This window comes from Sinohyriopsis cumingii, chromosome 6 (assembly GCF_028554795.1).
Source record: "Sinohyriopsis cumingii isolate HCF-2022 chromosome 6, ASM2855479v2, whole genome shotgun sequence".
In the NCBI taxonomy this organism is placed as follows: domain Eukaryota; kingdom Metazoa; phylum Mollusca; class Bivalvia; order Unionida; family Unionidae; genus Sinohyriopsis; species Sinohyriopsis cumingii.
In genome coordinates, this window is record NC_142966.1 from 99,098,487 (window position 1) to 99,122,820 (window position 24,334).

Genomic DNA, 24,334 nt, shown 5'->3' on the forward strand with positions numbered 1-24,334 from the left:
CAATAATCCCAAACGAAATGAAGACTGTCCACCATCATATAAAAATTTTTACACCCAGTTATTTATCACCCGATTACAAACTTGTGTATTATGGAAACAGTAAACGGACGGGGCAGTGGGCAAAACCCTATCAAGGAGTATATATATGGTGAGCACGGCCTTATAAAAAAACAGCTAGAATATCTTATTTTGAATAGCGAACAGCGCTTATAGGAAAATAACAAAGAGATGAGATGTGCCGGCTAGAAGCATTAACTCTCTTACGGAGTTTATCCTAAAGGAATCTCAATCGGCACCTCTGTAGCTGAAACCCCCCTCCCCCGAAACCGGAATAAACAGCAGCCCACCAAATATGCCAGCGGGATACAGTCTGGTTATTGTTGTTGTAGTGTTTAACGCCATTTTTCAGCACACTATATGCTATACATGGCGGCCAGTATTAATGGACAATGGTGGAGGTAGAACCCGGGAAAACCCCGGAAAGAACCACCGACCCACGAGAAGCTACTGGCAAGCTTTCTCACATATTCACATTGGCCGAATCTGAGACTCGAACCCACGCAGACAGAGGTGAGATGGCAGTGATCCGTAACGGAGAGCGCTTTAGATCACTCGGCCACTCGGGGCCTCGATATAGTCTGGGGAAAGGACTATCTTAATAGAGCCCTCGCAGGCCCGGTCTGTACCCTAAGTACCACCGAAACCCACAAACAGAACAAAAATCCAACACACCCAAAATCCAGCAAACGAATGGGGGTGGGAGCGGAAACTGAAACCCTAGACACATGGCCAGGGCAACAGTAGTACGATCCTAAGTTTCATGCATGTAAGGTTCAAGGTCAAGAAAAGTCTCACAAGCTCAAGTGAGAAGAAACGGAGTCTCACTTGAGATAGTTCATGACAAAAAACACAACAGAAAGATAGACCATATTTGACACAGATGAGAAATTACAAGAAGACAAATATAGGAAAGGTTATGTGTATTTATATCCTTTGATAAAATGATTTACCAATTAACAAGTCATGTAAGTGAACTTAATGGAAACTAATTCGTTAACCAGTCAATTAATCAACTGCTTGTTTTCCATAACCGGGGTAATCTTCATATGTCGAATAACAACCGGAAATGGTATTCGACTATATTTTTCAATTTCAAAGCTTCCACAGTAAACATCACAAGACCTAAGCAGGGCCGGCGCTACCATATAGGCAAACTAGGCAGCCGCCTAGGGCGCTGATTTCAGGGGGCGCATTTATCCAAGTCAACAACAGTTTTGGAAAATAAATAAATAAATTTCAGTTTTATTGAGGGTCGTTTTTTATCCTGGTTTATTTCATACAGGGACAAATAATCGGGTAGATTCAGTCTGACCGAAACACCAAAATATTTTCGGGGGGGGGGGGGGAGGCGCTAGAATCTAACCTTGCCTAGGGCGCCAGATAGTCTGGCGCCGGCCCTGGACCTAAGGACATATTTACCTTTTTTGTGCCGGATACCATTTGACCCTGCTCGGTGGTATGTTCTTTGCCTTCCTTTTTACTACAATTGCAAACATGACAGTGGTCAAAATGGAGAAATATAGTAAAGGTTTGGATTGTACATTCTGTAATGAATGGAAGCATGATATTATAATTTGTTAGATCTGAGATTAGGTGCGATTGTTGAAAATTAGAGAGAGGTCTTTACCTTTGCAAAAATTAAACGTTTCACGATATTTTGTGGATTTATTTTGTATTCTTCACCGTGCAACTCTTACGGAAAAAGACATATGTGAAAATACATTCAAACGCGTTGCTAAGTTAATATTTGTTATTTGTTAAAAAATTACAAAGAACACAGCGTGAAATACATTTAGTCAACACAACTCGAATGGGTAGATGCATTGAGTCAAAGCGCTAATAATGCAAACCACACATCCGCAGTGTACGTTTTCCTTTTCTTTTTTTTTTCTTCAATACTTTGGCCAGGCAATCCATTTTAGCTACTAGAGTCTCCACAAATAAATCGTTTGCGTGTTTTAAGAATCATTATAATAAGTTTATGAGACTTTATTGCGTCAATGAGGTAAAACAAATGACGTCCGATTAAACAGATTATCAGTGTTCATCTAACATTACAACGTTTCTATATGGATATTTTTGTGTGAGAAAGTAAGGAATGTTTATACTCACTGTTGGTGTCGATTGCTGACCGATCTTTCAGGGTCTGATTCATTTTTTGACTTTTTCGACTGAAAGATATGTATTAGGGTTTCAGATGGAACATAACATATCGCATGCAAAACAACATTGTAAATTTTAGGAATTATCAATTGATATAACAGATGGTTGTGCCGTTATCAGTTTGTGATCTATATTGTAATGTAAGTATTTCAAAGTCATTTTACGTCCAAGTCAATTCATCGGATATTATTTCAGCCATTTTAATCAATATTGTTATTATAAGTCCTACTTTAAAAAATTATCAGTACGTGTGCTTGGTTAATATATTGGTATCCACTGCTCAAGTAATATTTTGTATGGCACGTGAAGGCTGTTATGATAACAGAGCATGAGTTACCTCTATCTCTTTACAAAAAGGGGTGGAAGTTTGCTTGTGTTTGCCATCAAGTAAGAGTAGTAATGGAGAACGGTCGGGCTTCAAACATCACATTCTTTCGACAAATGGAATTAACATTACGACCGCCATCTTAAGCTCCACGTTAGTCCATAGGATTAATATTAATATGACACTATGGTAACAAAGTACAAATGTAATATAAAAAAAATATCTATACGTTGAACATGGTTGGACGGCCTAGCAACAAGGGGAAATGTAAAAAGAACAAGATCCATTCCTACCGAAGAATGTCTACCTCTCCTGATCGACACCCACAAAATCCATTTACAAATTTAACCACTATATTTGCAAGGCATGCTTTATGATTCCTAAGAAAAATAAGATTATTCTTTGAATCATAATTTGATTAGGTATCATATCCGTTTGAGAGTAGCTTATAAGTAAGTTTCTTACATGCTGATTTACAAAGCATGACAATAGGATGTGTGTTTGTCCTCTATAATCATTATATTCTTGACAAGCATAAGCACCCCAGTAAATTTCGTTCAAGTGAAGTACCAAAACAGTGGGCTCCCTTGAAAGATCGGATAAGTTAATAAACGATGTGTTGTTTCATGCTATTATAAAAAGCATCAAAACAAGAACTGTGACTCCATTAAAGGATACGCATACATTAGGTCTGACCTTGTTTGACGGTGTAGCAATGTTGCTCTGGTTGTTTTTTTCAGCATTTGTTCTATCGATAACTCACTCAAGTAGAAGAAAATTGTGTGTTTACTGTTATAAAAACACAAATAGATAAAGTAAATCCATTAAAGTACGCGTAAACATCGTACGCTAAATTCTGACCTTGCATGACAGTTATCATTTTTATTTTCATCAACAGCGTATTACAGAATTGGAACATAGCCTTCTAAGAAACGTTAGTAGTGAATGGGGGCACCCTAGGGACAATGGGACTTACCATTAAAAACAGGGTCCTGGCGCTCTGGGGACTATGTAAATTTAACATGGGGAAAACTTGCCTGGCACTCTGGGGACAATGGGAATTAACATGGGAATCTATTTTGGGTTAGTCTAGGGACAAGGGGAATTTAACATGGGGAATAAATCATGGGACTGTATAGGGACAATGGGAAATTTAACATGGACGTAAAACCCTGGGGCAATATAGCATCAAGGGGAATTGAACATGGGAATATGGGACTGTTGAGCGTCAAGGGGAAATGGAACAGGGTCGGGAACCTATTTTAATATGGTCCCGACCTGTTGGGTCTATGGAAATGGAACAGGGGTAGGCAATTGAAAGTCGATCTCTTTTCGAGAGATTGAAGTGGCCCTGAAAAGGGCCTTTGGATTTCTTCTTCTAATTTCTTCTATTTCTCCACCAACTTCTTATTTTCTGTCCTACACTTTTTCTCTTCTTTTCTTTCTTTCTTCCTCCTTTTTCTCTTCTTTTGGCTTCTCCTCCTCTTCTTTCTTCCTCTTCTCATTTTCTTCTTCTTTTTCAAATTTTTCGTTCCATTCTCTCATCCTTATCCTTTCCTCTTCATCCTCCTTCTCCTCCTTTATTTCTTTCATCAGAGCACTGATCATGTCCTTTACTTTTCTTAACTTGTTGATCTCCATCTTCACTCGATGGGGACTATAAGAATAGTGATCCTCGTTTAGCCTCACTAACATTTGCTCCATCACACCCAAATTGTCCATGACGTCTTGCAATGTTTTCATTTTATCAAGTTGGTTTGAAGCCATCTTTTTTATTCTCTGTAGAATGGTTTGAACGACGAATACTGTGGGTTCTTATAGTTAAAGCGCGGACGTGATGGAAAACATCTCCCTAAAACAAAATTAAATATACCTAGATATGATCAAACAACGCGCGGACGTGAAGGAAAACATCCCCTACTTTTCTTATCTCATATTATCTACTATCCACATTCGCCAACTAGCAAGAAACAAACCAAAATCTACCGATCACACAAGCCAAGCATCAAAATCAAATCCTATTCAAATCCTAATCTACTATCCACACAAACGTACGTGAGCGGTTACAAAACCCAAACTATACTCTCCACATACGCTAAGAAACAATAAACAAACCCATAATCTACTATTCACACAAACGTACGTGATCGCTTACAAACACAAACACACAAACACATACCCTCACACTGGTTAATGATGGCACGTTCCACGCCTGGCACTACACACACATCTTCTTCCCCAGTCTCTTTTCACTCTTTTTTGGGGGAGAGCAGAGGCGGGATAAGTGGCTTCAGAACCCCAATCTTCTGTCTCTGGGATTCTGAAATTTCCTCTCTCCTTTTCTTCCTCTTCTTTGTTTCTTCTCTCCTCCTCTTCTTTGTTTCTTCTCTCCTCCTCTTCTTTGTTTCCTCTCTCCTCTTTCATCCTTCCCTCTTCTACGATGGCCTCTGCAGCCAGCTCATTCACTATACGCCTGGCATATTCCAGGTGTACATGAAGTTCAAGCAGTTTAACTAGTCTGGTGTTCATTCTGGTGGTGTTGATCAATCAACAAGGGTAGCTAGACTGCCGAACGATTTTTAATTTATACTGAAAGCGCGGACGTGATGGAAAACATCCCCTAAAAAATTGATCTTACCTAGATCATAACCAAACAACGCGCGGACCTAAAAGAAACACTCACTCATTTTTTTATACTACCCATCACTATTCTAAAAAAATTTATTAAACAAATAATATACTATCCACATACGCAAAGCAATCCAATCAAACCCCAAATCTACTCTCCCCACACGTGAAACACCAAAAAAAAAACATCATCATAATCTACTATCCACACAAACGTACGTGAGCACTTACAAACACACAATCATATACACAAACACATACACGCACACCACAAAAGAGTCAGTGTTTATATTCACACTACTCTACATACACACATTGGTAAATCGATTGTTATTTCTTTTCTAGAGTATTGGGTAGCCCTGAAAAGGGCTGGGTTTTTTTGTTTGCTATGGCAATCTTTTAGTTTCTAAGAATGCGACGTCCTCTGAGGATAGACTTTCTGACGATAGGTCTGCTTCTTCGGAAAGAGAAGAAGAACTCTTTGGTGTAGATACGACAATCGACAAAGCCTCTCTCAGGTTCAGGTTGCTGCTGCTGCTGCTGCTGCTGTCTCTGAAGTCTGTACTTCTCTGTCCATTCTTCTTTCTCCCTGTTCACTTCTTCTCTGAAGAGCTCTTCTATCAGGTCTTCAGTGACTTTTAGCATTCTCCCATTCTCTATCTCTTCAGGCTTCGGTATCAGACTGTGTCTGACCCTATGCAAATTCACGTAGGCTTCGTTTAGCTTAGCTAGTTTGGAGCACATCTTCGTAGGAGGATGAGTCGACAATGGATGGTTAGACTGGAAATTATCCCGGTTCTTAAAGTCAAAGCGCGGACGTGAGGGAAAACATCCCTCTACGGTTTTCGAGCCGGAACGATCAATGAGTGTCATGAGAGAGACAGAGAGAAGTCAAAGAGCATGAATCAACATTCTTATAGCCAAATAAAACACAAAGGCATTTTTTTCAAAACACAACATTTTTTATTCAAAAATCACTTAACACTAACCAACAACTCTTACATTTTTAACAATAATCCAACAATATAACATCAAACATTTTTTCAAATCAGAATCATTTTTTTCAATTTACACATTATTTTGGACAGGGCTGACAACGTTGTGAATGAAATTGTGATTTCCACTGTTGGAAGTCATTAGGCCATTGATGGACACTACGTTTCCTAGCTTGAGACAAAAGATAAGCATAATGGTCACAAAACCATCGATCTACTTTCACATCGTTTCTAGAAGAAGAACGAGGATCAAAATGAGTCACTAAATGTTCTAAGGAATAACCCAGGCTGCGATGATGCAGAAAATACACACAATATTGTCCACACACCAAGGAATCCGCGCCTTGTAATTTCACATTATTGAATCGGGTGGTCTGAGCATTTCTTCTCATAAAGTCAATGATATCGTCTTCAAAAGGAGGCAATCCATACGAATCGAAATATTCCACACATCCTTTTTGAGGAAAGTAGACGGCTACCCAGTGGGTTCCTGGGAGATGACTGTCGTCCGTGTTGATCACATAAGCTAGATGGTCTTGAGGTTTGCGATGAGGGAGTTCATCTTTAGCACAGACGACAGGATTCCAAGAAGCCGTGTACGAACTGTGGTTCAAAAGGTAATAAAGTTCCCAGGTATCCATGTTTTGTGTGGTTTTGTTCTTCTTCTTCTTCACAAGTAATAATAAGTCATCAATTCGATCCTGACTTTTTGCTTGAAAATGTCTGACAAATAACCGTTTCTTCGCTTCGTCTCCCCACTCTGATTCAGGAGAGCTTCGATACGATGGATCTCTTGAGTGGTTATTGGTGGACAAGAATGTTCACGCAAGTCTTTATACCACTGATGCAACACGACTTCGTCCGAGATGAGACTCCAAGCTTCGTCCAGATACTCATTCAATTTTTCTTCTTGACTCAGCATTAGGCATTTATCGTGTTGAATTTGACTGGGATGATCGTTTTGACATCCATAGCAATCTTTCTTGATCAATTCCGTCATTTTTTCGACCAAGTGTTTGGCAAAACAGGAGACTAAATGGGCTTCTTGTTCTGGCCATCTTGACTTCATCATGATAACTTCTTCGTCTTTGTCATGAGATTATTCTTACCCGGTCTCCTCACATTTCATCCTCAAAGTTTCTCCACTAGGCAAAGAGGGATCACAGTCTTCCATGGCTTCTAATAGTCTAGAATGACTTCTCTCAAACTGTTGATTTATATGGTATTGTCAAATTCTGCATACAGGATGACGTTCACTGTGTGATTTGGAGGTGGATTTGCAAACTGAAGTTCCACACGAATCTGACCCATATTTTATAGGGTGGAAATATCCCTCGTCGCTGCCTTGGTCTGGAGTGAAACCAAAACCCCACAAAGCGTAGCCTCCTGCATAATCTTCGTACGAAATACCGTGACTGGTGTTGGTTCCTAACTGTCCGGTGGCTTCGTACAGGGACAAGTACGATCTCAAATAATTCTTCGCGACACCAAAGTTGGGCTCAAAGGGTCGGGTACACAAGGTCTTGCCGTCGCGACTGACTTCGATCTTGGACACATTGTAATGTTGAAACTCAAAAGGATTTTGATCGTGGGTTCCGTTGAAGGCTGAATTCCTGACGATACCAACACTCAAACGTTTGGGTAACTGTCCTTGGAACAGATGATCTTCGATCATAGATCGCTGTCCAGCGGGAATGGTGAACGTTTTCACTTCTACGCGTCGTATCGGATACTTGGCGGTCGTTCTGCTCAACGTCTGACTGACGTCGTTTCCCACTTTAGGTAACACTTCCACACGACGCACGTAAAGTCGGGCTTCTTGAATGATAGTTTTGTATTCATTGGCATGGGCCATCAAATGGAAAGCGGCACTGCTACGATTCAGTCTCAGGCGGATATCCACCCTGTTCAGCAAATACTTTTCTTGTAACCACATGTCTAAATGCAAACGATCCATCAGTTCTAAACTTAGCCCTTGCAGAATTTTCTTACGACGGTCGTTAAACCCCACATTGTAAGGATTGTCATCTTCTGTCAGGACTGTGTCGCTAAACGTGCCTACACCTGCCGTATCAGGTTTCCATACCACGCAAGCATCCAGATGAGTATTCTTGGCTTCTTTTCCGTACGTCAAGAGATTTTCCAGGTAGGCACGATATGGGTAAGTATCCATGCTGCTGCTGACCAGTTTGTTATTCAAGTACAAGTCCACTTCGCTGAACAAGGAATGCATGAAATTGTTGACAGGAGCTACTCTAGCATCGCCTCCTGGATTTATGTTGTCCGTTTTGATCACTTTGACTTTCAAGTACAGGTAACTGCTATTCAGATCGATGTAATCTTCGGGCTGTCCTTTGATTTCAAACTTGATGGGAGCGGAATCCGTCAAAGAGGAGACGGGATGAAATTCCACCCACTGGGATTCTTGCATGGTCATCATGGTGGGGGGCATGGCAAACAGATCCACTTCCGACGTGTGAAGTCTGGTGAAAGGGTGTTTTCTTCGTCGTCTCTTTCTGCCTTGTCCTTGCTGAATGCTTGACTTGGTAGCGTGCAGGGCATTTATAGGTGTGTCTCGTCGGCCCAAAAGGTCTTTGCCAGTTTGCAGCAAGACATTTTTGCCTGCCCTCATGAAGGCTTCTTTAGGATTTTGTTTGTCGATGATGACATTTTGGAGAAATTCTTTGCCTTGTGTCAGTGCCGCATCTTTCAAGGCGTGCAATCCGCATGTCACCATCGGTTTCAAAACCGGGGATACCGAACGAAAGGCCGATTTTAACATATCTCCTCAACCGTGTCCTCGTTGTCGAGCAACCCCTCGGTACACTGGATACATGACTTACGAATCGTGAGAGAACCGTTTTCGAAAATGGAGTTTCACCGTGACTTTTCCTTTGGTGAATGGAATATTTTGTCCCACATCTCCTTTTATAGCAATGTTGACCGTGTCCAAATACGACTTGCTGACAGGCAAATAGTGAGGATGTACAAATTCGCGGTGAACGTGGTAAGTGTTTCCACCTTCCTCGTCAGTGACCGTGGCAGAATCCACTTTGAAAGGAATGACACGCAGTAACGGCACAGAGGTGTGTCCCACCACGTTATACTCCACCACATCGGAGTACACAAACATCAAATTCAGTCCTTGGTTCAGTTCTACCGTTGCACGAAATAACTTGCTAAAAGACTCGTTGTCGTAAATGACAGGCAATTCGTTTTTCTTCATCATTGCCTTTCTCATGTCCATGTCTCCGCCCAACATGTCAAACAATTCAGGACAAAATAAAATGGACACGATTTTACTCCCGTCAAATTTCATCAAGAAGCGACGAGCTGCTTTGTGGTATTCCATGGTGACACTTTTTTTGACACTTTCCAAAGCTTTCAGAAACACGACATTAAACCTGGAGGCTATGGTGCTCACCAAATGTTGACCACTAAAATAATAGCCTGGGGGAACGAACAAGTGATAGGTGGTGTACGTTTGATTTTTTGTGCCAGGGGTTTTCTTGTCATATTTGCCATGGGTATCCAAGTACTGTTGCAATTGTTCGTCATGAACTTCCACATCAAAATTTTTGATTGGGAAGGACATTGAGGACTTGGGTCGGGTGAATGATTTCTACTAAAGCCACTTCCCAATGGGCTTCGTGATCTAATGGGATGGTCTGAGGTAATTTCGCCGTGTAACAGCACAACGTGTTCTTGGGAAACACCTCCATGGAACTGTCACTGGGTAAGGTTAAGTAAAATTGGTCTTGGTGACTCATAATTCCAGAGTTCTGTGGCTGTCCGAGGGGTTACTGGACGTCAGAGGCGTGTCTCCGCTCAAAATGGGGTTATTGTTGTTGGAGGGGTGACTGGCACTGGTAATGGACACAAAGTTCCCGTTCAAGGAGAATTTCAGGGAGGGATTGGGAAGCAGGTAACCGATGCAACTGCTCAATAAATTTACACATGCGTTCTTTCAAAGTGCGTTGAAAACGTTCCACGATGCTGGCTTTGGTTTCTGGATTCTCGGTGGTAAAAAAATGAATGTCACGTTTCTTTAATTCTTCTTGGAAAGCTTGGTTCAGAAATTCGGTACCTTTGTCCGTTTGCCATCGAAGAGGGTGACGACCACTTTCTTTCAACACTCGTTGCAGGGCTCGCACTAACTCGCTGCTCGATTTGGAAGTCAAGGGTAGGACCCAGGCAAATTTGGAAAAGACGTCGATGACATAAAACAAATATTTGTAGCCACGATTGTAGCTGGCCAAATGAGAGACATCGGCTAAATCGGCTTGCCATTGATTATCGATGCCTTCCACTTGGGTGCGACTTCTGGAAAACTTGCGTCGAATGGGTTTGTGTAAAGTGTTGGTAGCTTGTTCTTGTAACCGTCGTTGCACTTGAGGTAAACGGAGACTTTTCAGTCGAGTTTTGGCAGCACGATACAATTTTTGAACTCCTGCGTAACCTGCAGGATGCGAGGGATCGTAGTAAATGCTGGCTAACACTTTTTCCATTTTGTGTTTGTGTGTTAATAAGGCACCCACTCTTGGAAGATGCTACTCTTTTTCTCTTGGGGTACTTTCTTGGATTGCAATGCTTTGCGTGTGCGACCAGCAATAGGTGTCGCAGAGGAGGATGTCGGAACAGGGGATATCGGTTCTTGTTTCACTTCTGTCTTCACTTCTGTCTTCACCTTCTTTTTCTCTTGTGATGAAGAAGGGGTGGTCATCATCTTTTTAATCCATCCAATTCTGGAGGTAGGTGGTGTTGTTAACTTGCGTACTTCTGGTGGAGTTTGAAACCCTTCTTCTTCTTCTTCTTTTTCTGTCTTTGTCACTGGTAGTGGTGGTGGTACTGGTGATGGTGCTGGACTTTTCATCAAGGTCTTAAAATCTTTCAGACAGGGTAGAGCTGTTTCGTCTAAAGATTTCTGGTGAAAGAGTTGTAGTCATTGCAAGAGTTGACCGTACTTTTGCGATTTTTCTGTTTCGGACAAATCTTGGCGATCCATCAAGGACTGCAATTCGTGTTGTAACTGGGACATTTCGCTCAAATGGGGATTAGGAGGTAAATGCGGGGTGCATTGTTCTTGCCAACGATGGTATTCCATCCATCGTTTGTAAGGCACTAAAGCTAGTTTTCGTCCTTCCATGGGGTTGTCAAGGGTCGATTCTGAGATCTTGGGACTTCAGAGGGCTTTTTTATCTTGCTCCCACCAGTCCTCCTAACATGGTTCCCAAGACTCCTTTCAGTAAGGGGCCTAACAAGAGGGGTAAAATGCCTCCACGTTGGATCAACATCTTCTTCTTTTGACGAAGGGGGATTTTCTTTTGAACCATTTGGCGAAGAACGTGATGATATTTGCCAAAGCATTGTTTTTGGTGTTTGGACAAAGGGATCGTACCTTTCAAGACTTTCAAACAACATTCGCACACGGTATCGATGACCTCTTTGGAGGCTGTTTGAACGAGTTCTTTTCGTAGGGGCGGAAAAGCTTTGGACAGGACAGATAACATGTCCCCATGTTTGACTAAACGTGGAGGCAGTCCTTTCCTTTTCTTTCCTTGGGGTTGTTTAGAAGAGGGATGTTTTCTGGAGGGTGACATCTTCAGGAGCACCAAAAACACTGATACCCCTACTTGGTCACACACCTTTTTTATACTGGAACGCGTCGCCACTGATTGTCTTTACGTCGTATCAACTTCAGGACAGGCATGACACGTCGTGCAGGGGTACGTAACGGACTAAATCGAGCCAGTTCTTGCTTGGACAAATCCAGTAAACTTTGTAACATACCCGATCTTTCTTGAACTTTGATTTTGGGAGAAGGTACTTTGTTAGCAGCGGCCACTGCCACTAAATTGGAGGGTCATGCCACTGGGGAAGTTCTTGGGGTCATCAACGGAGAAGTTCTTGGTGTGATCAACGTCTCCAAGTACTCTTCAGTTCTTGGTGTCATCAACGGAGAAGTGAATGAACCTGAGGCTACCGGAGACGCGGTCACCGCCTTTGCAGGTCGTGGTTTGCGAGTGTAAGGTTGCGTCCTGTCCGAAGTGCCTCTCTTGCGACTAGTTTTCTTCTGTGGGCTTTTCTTTTTCTGGGGACTTTTTCTCTGTTTCTTTTTCTGGGGGCTTCTTTTCTTTTTCCGGGGTGGTGACTGGTAAGAGGAGGGTCCCGCCACTGGAGAAGTTCTTGGAGACACGGGTCTCCTTGGGGACCTGGTCTTTTTCTTCTTCTTGGAGCTTCGTTTGACTTTTTTCTTGGGGAGAACTTTGGGGGCGTTAGGATCCCATCTTAAGAGAGAGCGAATACCGCTCCCTCCAGGTTTCAAAATGATTTGTTTTTTGGTTTGAGTGTCGATGCGGGGATCGGCCAGTTGGGTCATAGCGACTTTGTTTCGATTAAAAAAGCGTTTAGTTTGATGAGGAATCTGAATGATCCCTTGGAGTAATTGACGTGCTGTCACCGTGAACCATCGTAAGACTTCTTTGAGACTAGCTTCTAAGACACAAGCCCGTATTTGTCGATTTTTTTCTCGACTGATGCCATACAAGGCACGAATCAATTTGACGGGAAGATGCGACTGCAGGGACGTCATGTTGACGTTGTGTGAGACAGACGAAAAGGGTCTGAGGTTTTTATAGATTTTTTTGTGGAATGAAGTTAAGTTGAGGACGGAGACGTGTACAGGACAGCCCTCCGTCTTGGCACCAGTGGTGAAACAAGTGGGTACGAAATCGCAAATCATCAGGGGTCGTAGGTTTCAAATCGACGAGTAAATAGGCGTGTGGTGTTTGAGTGGCATCGTCGTACGCCTGAGTCAGCCAAGGCGTTCCTAACTGTTTGGCTAAGACTTGCACTTGCGATTTATCTCGAGGGCTTTTAAACAAGACCACGTAATGCGCATTGAGACTGATGGTGCGATGGGCTTTACTTTGTTGAAACAAATTTTGAGTGATGTAAACGACACTGGCATTACGGTGATGCCCTTTGCGCGTGAACCACAGTTTAATTTCTTCTTCGTCTTCTCCTAACATGTCGTCGAAAATGACCAAATGGGATTGACGGAAGTCAGAGACGATGCCGTCGTCTTCTTTAGGAATGCCTTGCACAAACACGATGGAATCGCCTTGACTTTCTCGCAAGAGGCTGTACGCCGATTGCCACTCTTTGTAACACCACACGATGCGCTGAAATGGTCGATCGATCAAATGATGTTTATGTTCGATCAAGCGTTTGACGAATTCGGTTTTGCCTGAACCGCTAGGTCCAGCAATGAGCATGTTAAAGGGTTAAAGGGATGGCGAAGATACAAAGCCTCCCAACTGGCACGATCTAAGTGTTCGTCGATGACTTTGACAGTAGAGGAAGAAGGAGCAGAGACAGCAGAGGTAGCCATAGTGTTAGGAATGTCACTTGTGACACGAAAACAAACAAGACGAGAGTTTATATACTTTTTTCACGACACGTTTATTGAATGTTTCAAATATGAACAACACGAAAGACAAAAATACATAAAAGCCAAATAGTTAAGTACAGGAATAAAAAACACATCAAAACAATCAAAGTGGAATATAAACAAGTCTCTGTACATCATGTTTTGGGTAACCAAGATGTCCTAGGGACAGTGTGTAATGTTCTTACAGTCTCTACATGAGGTATTGTCACACAAGTGTCCTCCCGGAATGACCTTTCAGGAATGTCCATGACAGTCCTGTCCTGAAGCGAGTGGTTGTTCTCGGTGACAGGTTCTTCTGGCACTGTCACTAACACAGGTTGAGAAGTAACTTTTTTCCTTGAACAACTCTCGTGCATACTGCGCCACTTCTTGGGTCCAAGCCTCAAAACCCCCCTTTTTCCAGTCACGAAGATCTGTCCAATGGGAGTGTAAGTCACAAGCTACACACACATCGTCATACACGTCTTCGGTAGCTAAAAGTTGACGAATCTTTTTTTCCCGTTGAGGTCGAGAAGTATCCAGATGAAAACGCAAGGCTTTGAGTAAAAGGAGTCTTTCGTGACCATTTAAGGCCATTGAGGTGGTAAGTACTGATCGTAGAGTCCACAAGGAATCGGCTGATAAACGAAATCCCAGAAAACAAGTCACTAAGACACACACTATGCGCCGTCCCAAATTGAATGGATACAGTTCTCGTATTAATCGATGGTAATGATCCATGGTTTGAATATGGTCACTGAGTTCCTTCCACGGAATCTGTTCAATCACATGTGACATAAGTCGTGGCATGGCAGCCTGTTTTTATATTCTCTTTTTTCGGATGCAATACACGTACTTTCTAGCCAGACATCTTCGTTCTCCAGTAGGAAATTTAAATGCTCCAAACTGTAACCTAAACTTCAAACTTCGTTTAGGAGTTTCCTCTTCCTCTAAGTAGATTCCACGTAAAATATGTTTGTAATCCTTTAACTTGTCTTCCTCAATGCGTTGCACTAGGTGAATCTCGAAGTAACCAAAATTATGAACATGTCGATCATTGGCGACCTCAAAATTTTGAACAATGTCTGACCACTGAAACAATTTCTGACGAATCAGTTCTTTTATACCATTCAGGTACCAGTGGTTAAAGATCTGGTGACGTAACGGATGCAACTGTTCTTTACGTTTCACTTGTATTTTGACCAGCTCTCGGTAAATGCGTTCTCTTAACTCCACAGGCAAAGCACGAATATTCTCTTGTAAAGTATCCATGAATAGGTCAGTCCGTACAATTCACAATCTTCTCCTAGAGCAAAAGTAATCCACATAGTAAGTAATTTCTGACCAATGCCATTCAGGGTAACGTCCAAGAATCTCACTGAACTCTTTTGATGTAAACGGTCTAGAGTGATATAATAGGACGAATGCACACTTGACCCAGAGAAATCTAACACACTGGTTGACTTTTTCACTTTCCTCTTGTGAATTTCTCGGCACAAAAGTTCTACAGTTACCCATTGAGATTTCACTCTGGCAAACCCCTGCCAAACTTCCTTGTAAATCTCCTCTTGCAGTTCTTTAGGTAATGATTCAATATCATTTTTGAAATGAAGTTTAAACACTGGTCTCGGTGATGTCCAACATTTCACTCCTAGCCAGTCTGGTTTCTTCTTCAACGACATGGTAAGTTACTTCAATGTCTCGGTCCCACTAAGGGTAAGTAATGACAATTCGGTGACCATCGAGCATGTTCTACGTAGGCCGAATTTTGCGGTTCCGTGTGGTGAAGTGACACACCGCAACTGAAGCACTTGACTTTCTCTCCTTCGCCCAAGTAGAACAATCCGGCTTTGGCTAATTCTTCGGGGGTCGGTCCTCCCAGATACTTAGGCCATTTTCCTTTGAACGATTGAAGACGATTTTCAAAGTCGCAGTATTCCGACAAACGCACAGGGAACGAATATTCCTCTTTCACAGGTTCGTTTCGATGAGGGTTGGGTGACATGGACAGGAGTTTGCTCAGGGCTAGATGACATCCGTAGGGAGGTAGAAGTGAAGGTGAACATCTACCTTTAAAACGAAACCCAGTAAAGTGTCCAAGAGGACGAGCGGCATCGCTTCCGCATCCCTCAGGTTTGGCACGCACAGCATCACTTTCCATGATAGGGGCAGTGAGAACAAAGTTCCCATGATGCTTTACGGCATCGCTAAAGTCACAGCGTACAGCATCGTTCCCATCGCAAGGCTCACAATCGCATTCCACTTCAGAAGTCCCACACTTGAAGTGTACCTGTCTGAACTTGTTTTGTGTTTCTCTGAAAGTATTCATCTTGTTCGCTTGGTCTTGGTAATCACAATGAACTATCGATCTTGCCTAGGGTTCCTTTTTATATACAGACCAATACCGACGTGTCCATACGGTAAGGTGAAATGATTGGGAAGTCGCACTCGCTTCTGGTACACGATTTGACAGACTTTTTCCAAGGGTCGACTGACGATGTGGTGAGTGGGTAAACGTACAATCTTGTTGGGTTGATAGGTGGTCACTTTAAAGTGTTCATCTTCTCCAGATTGCAAGGCTTCTTTCAATACCCCAAAGTTGACCACACGACTGGTACGATAATTCAGAGTCAATCGTTTCACTTTACACTTCGTGTGCACTGCTCCTTCTGGGTCCCGGTATTCGTAGCCGTAATTTTTTGGACCGCCACTGACGAAACTTAGAATCTTGTCGTCGGGATGCTCGTCTGTCCAGGCTCCTAAACGGTCTCCTTCGATGTCAGGGTGCTGTTGACTCGAGTGATGGATGTAAATGCAACTGTCCGTGTCAAAGTACAGGACACATTCCCCTAACAGTTCTAAAGCTACGTACAATTTTAAGCGAGCATGAGCTGTCACGTAAGCCGCAATGATGACATTTCCAAAAGGGTCGTCTTGTACAAAGTCCAGATCTTCTTCGCAATTGACCAAGATCAAATCATCGCGAACGACGTCCACGTGTTTCATGAATTTGGTTTTGTCGTGAATCATCTGAAAGTAGCTGGAAGGTTCTGTCAAATACTCCGTCTTGGGTAAACACGGACGTTGTGCCATTTTACCCCACAAGCAATTTAACATCACTTTGGCAAACGATCGCCTGTCTTCGTTTTTCTCGATGTGATCTAAAGGAATGCCTTCTTGTGCCCAGTATTTCTCTTTGAATGTCTTTTGGTCTTCGAGAGTGTGACACCAGGAAGGATAGCCACTGGCTTCTTGTTTCAGTTTCAAAAAGGCATCCACGTAGTCGGCGAAAATGCCTTTCTGCGTGGGGTAACCCTTGTGGTATTTTTGTGTCTTGGGAAAGTGGCAAATTTCGTACACTTCTAACAGTTGATATCCCATGTCCAAAGCTTTGAACAATTCTACGCTGACCCAGGTTCCCGTCAAGGCCTGTTCTTCCTGGGTGTGATGACAAGGTTGGTCTTGGTTGCACGTTTCGGCACAAGTACGGCACAAAGGAAACATCAGTTTGCCTTGGCAATGGTGAGGTAAGACGGGATGGTACAAGTGCTTGGGAGGCAAAACTTTGCACTTGATCAAGCCTTCGTATTGTCGAATGTTTTTCAGGTCGATGTGTTCCGTGAACAATTGTGGGTGTCCTGCAGGAAAGCGACAATATTTGCATACGTAGGGATACAGCGAACACACGTCCAAGTATTTGATTTCTTCTCCTTTCTCTTCGTCGGCTTGGTACAGCAAACAGGTGGCATTGGTCCTTCCTCCGTACAAACTATCCCTCGGGTTCAGGGGGTCCATGAACTGGTAACTTTCCACGAGGCGTTTAAACTCGGGATCGATTTTCAAACGGTGATCGTATTCGTGTTCCCACATTTCCACCACTTGGTATCCTTCCTGTTCTAACTTTAGGCGTCGCTGACAAGTGGCCTGGTACAAGTCTTCCATGGTTCGTTGTAAAAACTGATTTTTAGTGCCGCGGTCAGGGTAACAGACGGGACATCCGTGAAATAAGCAACCGTTAAACTCGTACACGATCTTGGGGTTTTCTAAGTCCCAGCCATCGACCGAATGCGTTCTAATGATCTTTTCGCCCCCTCCGTTGCGGGCATGCTGAATCCATTTGTCTTCCTTGTCGCACAAGTAATGTAACCAGCGTAGGGCTTTCACCGAGTATTGACGTTTGACATAGTGGGTCGTTTGAGGACTGATGACTGCCACGGTGTTTTCAGGCATGAATCGTTGCCGGTACACTAAGGAACACGCTTTGGCAATGGTGCAAGCTTCTTTCAAAGGATCGACCCCTCCGTGTTCCATAAACAGTTCTCGAAATTTTCCACAGCAACGTCGTAAAATGTCCACGTCGGAACGACAATACTTTAACATTTCTTCCTGAAAGTCGAAAGGGTCCGAGGCGTGAGCCTGGTACCAAGCGTAGAAAGCTTCTCGTTGCTCGGTAATCATGTTGTCAGGGTCGTAATAGTGAGCCTCAGGTAAATGGGGTAGAACGGCGTGTTGATTGGCTTCCGTACTGAAAAAGTGTGGAAAGTACCCTTTAGCCATTTCTGTCATTCCAAACGTTTTAGGCATTCGGCTCAAAGGCATGTCCAAGTAACTCATCGAATCTTTAAACTGTACTTGTCCCACTTGCATGAAAATGATTTTGGCTCCGTTCAAAGTCACTTTAGGACGCTCGGTGCCTTGTTCCATATAGTATCTCAAAAGAAACTGTCCATCGTATCCGGAGAAATTGTGAGCCATCACTGTGGCATGACGATGACAATCTCCGTAACGTTCGATGTCCTCTTGGCTCCACGTCTTGTCGATGGGGTCTAAGACCCATTGTGCAAAATCGGCTAACGTGTTCGGTCCTCGAAAGATTTTTTCACGCCCTCCGGGAATCTTGCTGCAGTGAGGGCAATGACTGAAGATAGGTTATTGAATGCACTTCTCGCACGCTCGATGAGCCACGCAGAAATTAGGAATGTGAATACCGGTCTATTGCATGCATTCGAAATCGAAAAAGATGAAATTGCCTTTCTTCTTGTGTCCATCCTCTTTCTCTGGTGGGGATTGGTATTTTTGCACGTAGCATTGGTGTTAGAGTCCACGATGTGGTGACAAATGTGACATTTTTTCTTTCCTGAACATACGCGTGCTTGGCACTGTTGGTACGTATGCCTTGTCCACACGTAGGGCACAATCTCAGGAGTTGACAAGCACATTTCTGCTGTGAACCTTGCGTCTTCAGATGTTGTTTGTAACAGGCAGGGCTGACAAACGTGCGCAGACAAGCAGGACATTGCAATGGTTTTTGCCCTTCGCTCAGACAGGGTGGAGAGGCCAAACATCCTGAGCATTTCAATCCGCAATGTTTGTGTTGCTCTCGATTTTTATAGCCATAGTCACATTTCTCACAGTAATAACTGTATCCCAGGAATGAAGTGATACTGGTAATGGTATCGAAATGGTCATCGTGATGATAAAGGTGAATGTATTTTCCATCCTTAAAGTCTTTCCCTTGAAACAACAGAGGCCCGCGCACTTCTTGAGGGTGCACTTTCAAGGTGTAGAATGGAGCTAGGACATCTTGCAATTTTTGCATTTCAGGAATGCCGCAGGGTGTGTCTTTGGACAGGTCAGCTTGTTGTAACAGGAGTTCTGCTTCACTTCGCTGTTTGGCTCGGTTCGATTTTCGAATGTTCTCCCAGGCTCTTTTCCATTCTACCGTGTCGTTTTTGTTGGCATTGGTTCGTCCCACCACGATACCCCTGGCTAAACACATCTGGTCTTGAGGGTTGTGAATTTGGACGAGGCTCGTTTTGGTGATGCGAAGGTCGTTCACCAATAACATCTTATTGTGTTGTCCGGTCCCTTGAGGAGGAGAGACGTGGGTCGTGTCGAGTGTGGCTTTTCCATCGGTGATGTCAAACTGGTCATTAGATTGTTGCACGTGTTGAATCTTGTCCATGACTTTGGAAGCGGTCAATTCTGCAGGACTGCTAAACTCGATCCAAACAGGGGATTTCAAACCGTCGTGCTGTATGGAAAGTCTCAAGCGATCGTCTTCTTTGGGTTGACATTGTCGCTTGAGTGTGGTGAGCAAAGAATCTCACACCCCGGTGATGAACCCTTCTGCTTTCTCCAACGGTACGTCGGCCTTGAAATCTTTAAACTTCACCATGTATTTGTAAGCCGTGGTTCTAAATTTTCTAGAGGAGCGCTTTTCCGTCTCTCGAATGGAATAGTATTTGTCAGGGTTGACTAAGGGTGGTGAACTTTGTTTAGAGGGTTTGGATTCTGGTTCACTCATGTTCTCTTCAAAATCACTGGCATGAATTTGTGCCAAGACTTCAGCTCTGGTACGAGGCGATAGATCACGTTTCTGCCTCTTACTTTCTTCTTCTTTCTTCTCAAATGAATTGGATCGTTTCATCTTGAGTGAAAAACGTCAAATGACTAAAGTTTAAACAGCATGGACTAATTTATAGTCATGGCAGACCAGCGTATATAAAAGGGTGTGTGTCTTGTCCTTTCACTATTCATTTCACTCTCTAACCGAGCACAACGATGGAAGAGACTAGCCAAATCGAACGTTTCATCAGAGCTTTGCGAGGGGTCATTAGAAAATTCTCTTCAGACCAGCCCACGGACTACTCTCCTTCCTTTCGAGATAAAAGTCAAGATACTTGCTATATCTGTCAGAAGAAAGGGCATTGGTCTTCAGAGTGTCCAGACCGTCAAAAAAGAAAAAAGGGGTTAGAAAAGACAAAAGTCAAGATACCTGTTATTATTGTCAAGAAAAAGGACATTGGTCTCCAGATTGCCCAAAAAAGAAACAAGAGGAGTCAGAAGAAGAGAGGGATTCTTCAGAGGAAGAAGAAGAGGAGGAAGAAAGCAGACAGGTGAAGAAAAAGAAACAGGAGAAGAAAAGAAGAAGGGAAGAAAGTGAGGAGGAAGAGGAGGAAAAGACTGTGACGGTGAAGAAATTCAAAAAACAGAGAGACTAAACAATGAGAGAGAAGAAGTCTATGAACTTTTTAAAGTGCTCTGTTGTGAATTGTGAATTGGATTGTAACTATTGATAAAAGAATAAATTAGGTATAAAAAGGTAAGTGTCTTTGGGTTTTGATTTTAAAATAAGAACGTACACTCACACATTCATACACACGTACTATAGGGGTAAAATGGGTTGTTGTTTTTTTTTTGAGTTATTGGCAATTGAAAGTCTATCTCTTTTCGAGAGACGTGGGTGGCCCTGAAAAGGGCCTTTTTGTGTAGGGGTAAGTTTAAGCAATCAACTTTAACTGTCTTAAGCTTTTGCCACGGCCGAGGCCTACTTCTGATGATGATTTGGTTGAAATCACTAAGGGTGGTACGGTAGGCTTAGTCACAGGGTTGGAGTGTTTAGCTCGGTAAGGTCGTATTCTCTTCGGTCGTGATAAAGAAGTCTGATACATTTGTTTCAGACTTCTTAACTCCGCTAAAATGTCCAACAGTACCGTGACGATTTGACTTTCACCCTCTTGTTTCTTTGCTGCTTCTTCTTGTTGTTTTTTTCTTACCTCTTCTTCTTGTTGCTGTTGCTGTAGGAGAAAAGCTTGTTCTGCTTTCTTTTGCCGCTGTATAAATTTCTCCAATTCTTCTTTCTGTCTCTGTCTAAAATTCTCCACGTGTGGTAATGAAGAAGGAGACGAAGGTTCCGGAACAAATTCTTGCGAGGTAAGAAAATCCACAAAATCCCAATTTACCTCTTCTGAAAGTAAGTCCGGGTTCCCTTGTGTAGTCTCCACTGCTGGTGCACCCCAATGGATCGTTTTCTGAGTTTCCGTCATGTTGAAAAAACTGTCGCATGGATTGACTACACGCGGGCGCTAGCGAATCTATATAGACCACGTGACGTCACAGACTGCTCTCTTCCGATTGGACGTGGGCTGACTGAATTTTGTAACGCGTGTTTGGATTGGTCAATGAACTCAATCCGTTTCAATCCTTCCTCTACCTATAAATAAGCGCAGTTCACTGCATTGATTCACCTGTTCTCGGCGCCTCAAGATGTGGACCACAGTCGAATCATCAACCCTTGTGTCTTCGATGATGTTCAGGACGGACATACCGATGTATGTCCAATCCGAATGGGCAGTTGTCCATAGGACCGCCAGCAACCTATGGATACGTAGGATTTACGTGGAGAGGCAAGGATGCCTCAAAAGAGTCCTGATTTACGGTCCTACAGTGAGACGAAGCCTAAGGACAAGAAGAAGTCACAGATGCCCTTTATGTTAATGGATACATTAACATAAACCCAAAGGCCCTTTTCAAGGCCACCCACATCTCTCGAAAAGAGATAGACTTTCAATTGCCTACCCCTTTTTTTATTTTTATTTTATTTTAAATAAAACAAAAATCAAATCCCATGTTCAATTCCCCTTGTCCCTAGAATTGCTTTTTTTCTCCCATGTTAAATTCCCTTGTCCCTAGACTAATCCAAAATAGATTCCCATGTTAATTCCCATTGTCCCCAGAGTGCCGGGCAAGTTTTCCTCCCATTGTCCCTAGGGTGCCCCCATTCACTACTAACGTTATCTGACATGAAATGTATTCTTGGATTGTAAAAGTGAGCCGATGCCTGTCATTCAATATATGTTTCTTATTATCTCTATCGCTTGGCGCTCAGCATTAAGACGTTAGTGTTAGGACTGGTCCACCCAGTGTCAGGATAATGTGACTGGGTGAGACATGATGCGACATGATGCCCCAGTGTTAAATATCACTACAAACTGCTACCCTGCAGACATTGTAGCAATATACCAAAAATTATTAAAACTAACTTAAAAATCTAAATTACACACAGACACAGACACACACACACACACACACACACACACACACACACACACACACACACACACATACATTCTTATATCCTGTTCAAAGTCTATAGAGGGCCATAGTGCCCCTCGGTGTTCATCTCTTGTGGAGGGACAATAGATATTTAACATTACATCCCCACAGAGAGTTATACTAACCCGTTATGTTAAATCCCTACAGACCCCATCCCATAGTGACATCAGTAATGTTAAACTTCTACAGGCTCTTTCACTCCGTAATGTTAAAATTCCATTGACCCTTCAATCAATCTGAATAAAATCAGATCACTGCTGTTACACATGAAGATCTGACAGCGTCCGCTTAATGGTCATGTTCTGGCAACCTATGTCATTACCATAATCTCTAATTTTATCAGCCAGTCAGATGAAGTCTTGTATCTTCGCGTTTGGAGACTAATCAATGGAGATGAATAGCATTGATGTGTATGGAACGATCTGATTCACTTTCAGATTTTTGAAAGCTGCAGTTCCATTGGCAAATTCAAAAGGTCACCAGAACACTACCCCTAAGCGGTCGTCGTCAGATCTTCACGTAGAACAACGAAGATCAGATTTTAATCAGACTGGGTCCTCAGTGCTCTTTTCATTTAATTTTATGCATTATTTTTCTCATCTTTATTTCTTACTCTTACAGGTTTAACAACTAGAGTAAAAACAAAAACCATGAACAAAAGCAATCACTGCGCAGCTAATATGAACCGTTCATCTCTTTCTGGTCAGTGGTTGATATCATCATTTTATTGTTGACAAGTACAAACAGAATGTTTTGCTCTCTCGATAAATCAGTCAAGTAAAAGAAAAATGTTTATTGTTTGCTGTTTTTTTATATATATAAAAAATAGAAACTGTAATTGCTTTAAAGTAGGCGTAAACATTATCTTATTCCAAATTTGACCTTTTTGACAGCTTAAGAATGTCTAGCTGTATTTTTCAGCATTTACACTCTCGATAAGTTAGGCAGTGAGTAGAACATTACGTTACATGTATTTAAATTAGATTGTGTGTTGACTTTTTTCCGTGATTATGTGTTTTTATGACCCAGTATGTTACAAAAAATGGTAATTGCGATATAGGTCAAGTGGAGAGTATATAAAGTTTTATTATATGCTCATCTTTCTTCTCCGTTAACTTTGCAATGTCAGAATCGTTCAATATTTTACTATACTGAACTCGCGCGCAACATCATATTGCACTCATAAAGGAACTACTTTATACTGTAAACAAGCAATGGACGCAGACGCTAGCACTTTTGATTTCTAAACAAATCATGTACACTCGCGTAGTAGGCGCTTTACGTTTTGTTTGATTAAATTTGTTTCCAAGTGAAGTAAAACAGATGTTTCGTGGCACATTCAGTGTTAACTACAGTAGACGCCAGAAAGGCTCCTTACAAATAACATGCAAGTGACAAGGCATAAACTGTCTTCTTTAGCTGGTAATAAGAATGGCACAAAATATACTTACAGTTTTACATCCTGGATTTCATCAAAATGTACTTTCTTAGCTCTGCAAATCCGAATTACATGAGCCATGTCATAGGCTCTCAATCTTGATTACACATTTCGAAGTTGTACTGTAATTTCAAATATAAGTGCAACTACATCCTCCTACTGCACTCAAAATGAAATAAGCATTAAATTCCATAGCGTCTTTTTGATAATTACAATTGAAAGACTTCATATTTTCCCACATTATGATTTCAAACATTAGTTGACAGAAACAGAAACACATCTGCAGATGTCAACTCGCTTCTCCCTCGTTTCTTCAATCCGATGTGTTTCATGGAAAATTGTCACATATTACTCCAGTCCATTATCACGAAATTTTGTAGCATCGACATAAATAC

General features: G+C 42.4%; 1 protein-coding gene across 5 annotated transcripts in view; it reads right to left on the minus strand.

Moving 5' to 3' along the window:
- The window catches only part of LOC149797539 (uncharacterized), an 84,529-nt gene that overhangs the window by 44,769 nt on the left and 15,426 nt on the right, over positions 1-24,334 (minus strand). For 4 of the 5 annotated variants that reach the window (XM_089962397.1, XM_089962394.1, XM_089962395.1 and 1 more), the window contains exons 7-8: positions 2,173-2,231; positions 1,480-1,540 (exon numbers count right to left, since the gene is read on the minus strand). In XM_089962397.1, coding sequence (XP_089818523.1) covers positions 1,480-1,540; positions 2,173-2,231 — 120 coding nt within the window. The remainder of the gene's footprint in view (positions 1-1,479; positions 1,541-2,172; positions 2,232-24,334) is intronic. The other variant, XM_089962398.1, reaches the window with a different exon arrangement.